Raw genomic sequence first — 6,723 nt, 5'->3', positions numbered from 1 at the left:
AAATCCTTTCACAGGCAATTCAAATGAGGGGAGCGATCAGGACTCTCAGAATTTCGATCTCGGGGTTCCACGGGGCGGTAAACTTTCCCATTCCCGGGGAGCTTGAACACCGGTTGCCATGAACGAAAGCAGCAGATTACTCCAGCATTCCTTAGCTTTCCTTTACCCCGCTGTGAGGGTTCCCGCGCCCACAGGTGGTGGAGGCAGACTCGATGTACGGCTTTCAGAAGGGGAATTGGATCAGCAGCTGTTCAGGGACAAAATGCACAGGGCGACGGGGAAAGGACAGGGGGAGTGGGACTCGCTGAGAGCCGGCACGGGCTCGACGGGCCGAATGGCCTCCCGCCGCGCTGTCACCATCCCATGATTCTGTGATGCTCCGCGGGTGGCGGGCCCGACCTGCGAGAGACCATCAGCGGCGGGTCGAGGTCATAAATGGAGCGGCGAGCGGCCACCCCTGGGCAGCGTGGCAGTGTGATACTGCGGGGTACAGCGCGAGCTGTGCAGGAGGGCGACAGCAGCAAAGAGGGACGTCATCAAGGTCCAGGTCGGTGATTGGAGCGTGGGGCAGATACAGCAGGAGCAGCGAGGTCGGGGCGAAGGAGCGGCGAGAGATTGTGGAGGGACGTGATCGGGGCCCAGGAGAAGTGTGAGTTCGGGGCCCAGAAGAGGCGAGGGCCCAGGGGCAGCACGGGCCCAGCCCACACTGCGATACGTGTGCGCACTAGGTCCGTGCAGCAGAGCTGGTCTCCAGTCGTCTTGGTTAACCCTTGCCACTGGACCAAGACCTCGCTCTGTCAAGCCCGTGTGGTGACTGGTGTGCAACGGCCACCCCACGTTAAAAAAATCTACGCACAGGCATCTTCCACCCTTCAGGATGTAGTTTGGGATCTGGAATATTCGGTCCTTCATTGAAACACCTGTGAACTCATCCCTTTTTGGCGTGGAAGTAAGTGATCCTCGATTCGAAGGACCGCCTCTGATGATGGATTCTCTGAGCCTGTCAGCCCTGGCTCAGTGGGCAGCACTCTCGCCTACCGAGCCGAATGGTTTGTGGGTTCAAGTCCGTCCCCCCAGAGACTGGAGCACACAATCTGGTGCCGTACCGAGGGAGTGCAGCACTGCCTCTCAGGTGAGAATCAAAACCCCGCCTGCCCTCAGATCCCCCAGCACTACTTTGAAGTCCTGGCCAATATTTATATCTCAATCAGCATCACTGAAACAGGTTGGGGCCAGAATTGCCCCTTTCTATAAGAGCAGTGACTGCCGCAAAGAGACGACCGCAGGTCAGTGAGGACTCTCCCGGCCTGGCCGGAGTGGTGCCCCTGACATTCAATGAATTGCCCTCCATGTTTTTGCCGGCGGTGATCGTCACCGCGCCGCCCGCGTAACCGTCCCCTCGGCCACACGCCGACCCCCTTTCCACCACGCGAGGGAAATTGCCCCGGGGGAGGGTAGCGGCCGCCGCTCGGTGCCCCCTGACAGCTCTCCCTGTGTGCGGCTGGTCAGCGGGTCCGCCCGCGGCCGCCATTTTCTTTTAGTCATCGGCCGACTCTGCAATCAGCCCGACAATGGCGGCCACGGGTCCGGCCGGGGCCTCCAACAGGCAGCCCCGCGCCCCGTCTTGTGTACGGGGACTGCCGGCTCGGCCGAAACCCTCCCCCTGGTGGCCCAGTGAGCGCCACTAAACTGGCTGCAGAGCTCGCAGTGGCCCTCCCCTTTAACTGAAGGGGAGGGGTGTAGTGACGCGTCAGCGCGGTACTGATGACTATAAGCGACCGCCCCTCCGATGCAAGAGCAATTCCTCTCCGCAGTCGACCGGGACACCGCCCCGAGGGATAAAAACAAAAACAAAGAGCGGATTGGGGCGGAGAAACAACTAGAGAAACAGTAAGAGCGCCACTTTGTCGTCGGGGGCCAATTTCGGCCCCGCTATCTGGTCATTTATCTCATTGCTGTTTGTGGGAGCTTGCTGTGCATAAGAACATAAGAATATAAGAATTAGGAACAGGAGTAGGCCATCTAGCCCCTCGAGCCTGCTCCGCCATTCAACAAGATCATGGCTGATCTGGCCGTGGACTCAGCTCCACTTACCCGCCCGCTCCCCGTAACCCTTAATTCCCTTATTGGTTAAAAATCTATCTATCTGTGACTTGAATACATTCAATGAGCTAGCCTCAACTGCTTCCCTGGGCAGAGAATTCCACAGATTCACAACCCTCTGGGAGAAGAAATTCCTTCTCAACTCGGTTTTAAATTGGCTCCCCCGTATTTTGAGGCTGTGCCCCCTAGTTCTAGTCTCCCCGACCAGTGGAAACAACCTCTCTGCCTCTATCTTGTCTATCCCTTTCATGATTTTAAATGTTTCTATAAAATCACCCCTCATCCTTCTGAACTCCAATGAGTAAAGACCCAGTCTACTCAATCTATCATCATAAGGTAACCCCCTTATCTCCGGAATCAGCCTCGTGAATCGTCTCTGTACCCCCTCCAAAGCTAGTATATCCTTCCTTAAGTAAGGTGACCAAAACTGCACACAGTACTCCAGATGCGGCCTCACCAATACCCTATACAGTTGCAGAAGGACCTCCCTGCTTTTGTACTCCATCCCTCTCGCAATGAAGGCCAACATTCCATTCGCCTTCCTGATTACCTGCTGCACCTGCAAACTAACTTTTTGGGATTCATGCACAAGTGTTCAAATCATGTCGGGGTCACTGACCACTTGGATATTGTTCGTCAGCCATGGCTCAGTTGGTAGCAGCCTTGCTTCTGAGTCAGCAGGTTGTGGTTTCAAGTCCCACTCCAGAGACTGGAGCACAAATATCTTGGCAGGGAGTGCTGCACTGTCGGAGGTGCCGTCTTTTGCCGTGTTTCTGTAGTGTAGTGGTTATCACGTTCGCCTAACACGCGGAAGGTCCCCGGTTCGAAACCGAGGTGGAAACATTTCCTAAAAGAGTTTCATGCACAAGGACCCCCAGGTTCCTCTGCACCGCAGCATGTTGTAATTTCTCCCCATTCAAATAATATTCCCTTTTACTGTTTTTTTTCCCAAGGTGGATGACCTCACACTTTCCGACATTGTATTCCATCTGCCAAACCTTAGCCCATTCGCTTAACCTATCTAAATCTCTTTGCAGCCTCGCTGTGTCCTCTGCACAACCCGCTTTCCCACTAATCTTTGTGTCATCTGCAAATTTTGTTACACTACACTCTGTCCCCTCTTCCAGGTCATCTATGTATATTGTAAACAGTTGTGGTCCCAGCACTGATCCCTGTGGCACACCACTAACCACCGATTTCCAACCCGAAAAGGACCCATTTATCCCGACTCTCTGCTTTCTGTTCGCCAGCCAATTCACAAGCCAGTGCACAAACTGGCCGACGAGTTTCTTACAGTGGCTACGTTTCAGAAGCACTTAAATGGCTATAAAGCGCTTTGGGAATGTGCTGAGGGCATGAAAGATGCTACATAAATGCAAATTATTTATTTTTCTTTTCGCCTCTTGTTGCTAGATCCAGACACTCAACTAAGTGAAGAGACGGGTTCAGTCTCGAGCTGCTGTGGTCAGAGGGAGAGGAAAATGGAGGCGTCACAAACCAGTCAGAGCGGTAGGCACGGCCCACTGCGGTTGAACCACGGTGTTCTGTTGGAGATGGAGAGAGTGCGGCAAGCCCAAGAGCGAAAAGCAAAATCCTTGCGTGCCTTGGAAAAGCAACGGGCAAGGAAACCCTCCGAAGAGCAGGGCTCGGAGGCCAAGCACATCTCCAACTTTGCAGACTGTGAGTAACCAGCCATGTTGTAACTGGCCTGACATCTCCTTTTCCTTATGCTCTTGGATGTCGATTACTTTCAGACCTCGAGGCTTGCACTTTTGAACAAATGCTCAGTTCACATGTGACTCCACAGGAGGAAAATTACCATCCACCAGGGGATGAAGGGCAAAGGAGGACAGAGTGTAAGGGTGTGATTTCCCCCCTCCTCCTGTACTGCCCCCTGTGGGTTGGCCAAGCAGTTGCAATATAGCGGACTGAAGGGTGAGGTAATTGGAGTGTTTAAGATGATCAGAGGGCAGATAGAGAGAGTGTATTCCCTCTGGTGGGGGGGGGGGAGTCCAGAACAAGGGGGACATAACCTTAAAATTAGAGCCAGCTTATTCAGGGGTGATGTCAGGAAGCACTTCTTCACACAAAGGGTGGTGGAAATCTGGAACTCTCCCCACCCCAAAAAAGCTGCTGAGTCTGGGGGGGCAATAGATAATTTCAAAACAGAGATTGATAAATTTTTGTTGGGCAAGGGTATAAAGGGTTATGGAACCAAGGCTGGTACATGGAGTTGAAATACAGATCAGCCATGATCTCATTGAATGGTGGACATGGTCGAGGGGCTGAATAGCCTCCTCCTGTTCCTATGTTACACTGTTTTTTTTAAAGAGATATTCATCGGGTACAACACACCACCTCTAGCCTGAGCAAGACAGTGTGTGCATGCTAGAAAATGGAGCCAACATGTCAATTGAAATGTTTTTTTATTCAGTCTCCAGATGTGGGCATTGCTGGCAATGCCTGAATTTGTTGCCCATTCCTAGTTCAGTGCAGAAGGAGGCCATTCAGCCCATCGTGCCTTTGAAAGAGCGATCCCATTAGTCCCACTCCCCCTGCTCTTTCCCCATAGCCCTGTAGTTTTTTCCATTTCAAGTATTTATCCATTTCTTTTTTTGAAAGTTACTATTGAATCTGCTCCCACTGTCCTTTCAGGCAACGCGTTCCCGGTCACAACTCGCTGCGTGAAAAAAATTCTCCGTATCTCCCTCCAGTCATTAATGCCAATCACCTTAAATCTGTGTCCTCTGGTTACCGACCCTTCTGTCAGTGGAAACAGATTTTTCTGATCTATTCTATCAAAACCCTTCATAATTGTAAACACCTCAATTAAATCTCCCCTGAGTTTAGAAGAATGAGAGGGGATCTCATAGAAACATATAAAATTTTGACGGGACTGGACAGGTTAGATGCAGGAAGAATGTTCCCAATATTGGGGAAGTCCAGAACCAGGGGTCACAGTCTAAGGATATGGGGTAAGCGATTTAGGACCAAGATGAGGAGAAACTTCTTCACTCAGAGAGTTGTTAACTTGTGGAATTCTCTACCGCAGAGAGTTATTGATGCCAGTTCGTTAGATATATTCAAGAGGGAATTAGATATGGCCCTGACGGCTAAAGGGATCAAGGGGTATGGAGAGAAAGCAGGAAAGGCGTACTGAGATGAATGATCAGCCATGATCTTATTGAATGGCGGTGCAGGCTCGAAGGGCAGAATGGCCTACTCCTGCACCTATTTTCTATGTTTCAATGTTAACCTTCCCTGCTTCAAGAAGAACAATCCCAGCTTCTCCAGTCTCTCCACATAACTGACATCCCTCATCCCCGGGACCATTTCCTCTCTGCATTCTCCTCTGCATCCTCTTCGAGGCCTTGACATCCTTCCTAAAGTGTGGTGCCCAGAATTGAACACAATATTCCAGCGGAGCCCCAAACAGTGATTTATAAAAGTTCAGCATAACTTGCTTGCTTTTGGACTCTATTCCTCTAATTATCAAGCCTGTATGTTTTTTTTAAACAGCCTTCTCAACTTGCCCTGCCACCTTCACAGATTTGAATACATAGCCCCCAGGTCTCTCTGCACCAGCATCCCTTTTAAAATTGTAACATTTAGTTTACATTACCTCTCTTCAGTCTTCCAACCGAAATGTATTCTTTCGCACTTCTCTGCATTAAATTGCATCTGCCATGAGTCTGCCCATTTCATCAGTCTGTCTATGTCCTCCTGAAGTCTGTTACCATCCATCTCATTGTTTGCTACATTTCCGAGTTTCATGCCATCTGCAAACTTTGAAATGATGCCCTGTATACGCAAATCCAGGTCATTAATATATCTCAAAAAGAGACTGGTCCTAATACCAACCCCTTAGGGACACCATTGTATAATTCCCTCCAGTCTGAAAAACAACCGCTCACCACTACTCTCTGCTAATTGCCCTTGAGAAGGTGGTGGTGAGCCGCCTTCTTGAACTGCTGCAGTCCGTGTGGTGAAGGTGCTCCCACAGTGCTGTTATGGATTCCAGAAATTTGACCCAGTGACAATGGGCCCAAGTTTCCACAAGAAAAAAAACGGGCGCCCCTCCGAGCTGGGTGGCCGTTTTTCGCGCCTAAAACGGCGCCTAAAAAAATCCTCGGTATTCTCCACCTACTTACAGGTCCTCTGGCCCTCGGCGCAGCCAGCACGAGCTGTGGGGGGGGCGGAGCCAGGTCCCGGCACTGAAAACAGTGCCAGGACCTCTGCACATGCGCGCTACAGTTGGCACGCAAGTGCAGTAGCTCCAGGCGCCGAACTGTGTGGGAGGGGCCCGAAGCACGCAGCCCCTAGCCCTGGCTGAATGGCCTCACTGGGGCTGCGTGAACAAGGCTCCTCCCACGGCCAGCTCCTGCTCCCCCCCCGACCAAACCCGACACCCGCTCCCCCCCCCCTCCCGCCGACCAGACCCGATACCCGCTCCCCACACCGCCCCCCCCCACCCGCCGACCAGACCCGACCCGACACCCGCTCACCCCACCCCCCCCGCCGACCAGACCCGATACCCGCTCCCCACACCGCCCCCCCCCACCCGCCGACCAGACCCGACCCGACACCCGCTCACCCCACCCCCCCCGCTGACCAGACCCG

The 6,723-nt window shown here is 52.5% G+C and overlaps 1 protein-coding gene and 1 non-coding gene across 3 annotated transcripts in view; both read left to right on the top strand.

The window, feature by feature from the left end:
• Positions 1-1,872: 1,872 nt before the first annotated feature.
• LOC139281385 (uncharacterized) overlaps positions 1,873-6,723 on the top strand; it is a 75,365-nt gene continuing 70,514 nt past the window's right edge. Inside the window, exons 1-2 of one of the 2 annotated variants that reach the window (XM_070901544.1) lie at positions 1,873-1,890; positions 3,517-3,783. In XM_070901544.1, the coding sequence (XP_070757645.1) occupies positions 3,585-3,783 (199 nt within the window). In that variant the 5' untranslated portion in view covers positions 1,873-1,890; positions 3,517-3,584. Of the gene's footprint in view, positions 1,891-3,071; positions 3,784-6,723 lie in introns of those variants that run through there. The other variant, XM_070901543.1, reaches the window with a different exon arrangement.
• trnav-aac (transfer RNA valine (anticodon AAC)) lies at positions 2,873-2,946 on the top strand. The gene has a single exon. It is a non-coding gene; the product is annotated as a tRNA-Val (tRNA).

Source organism: Pristiophorus japonicus, chromosome 15 (assembly GCF_044704955.1).
Source record: "Pristiophorus japonicus isolate sPriJap1 chromosome 15, sPriJap1.hap1, whole genome shotgun sequence".
NCBI classification, from domain to species: Eukaryota; Metazoa; Chordata; class Chondrichthyes; family Pristiophoridae; genus Pristiophorus; species Pristiophorus japonicus.
Note: the sequence above shows the minus strand (reverse complement) of the source record. Positions and strands in the feature narration are given on the sequence as shown.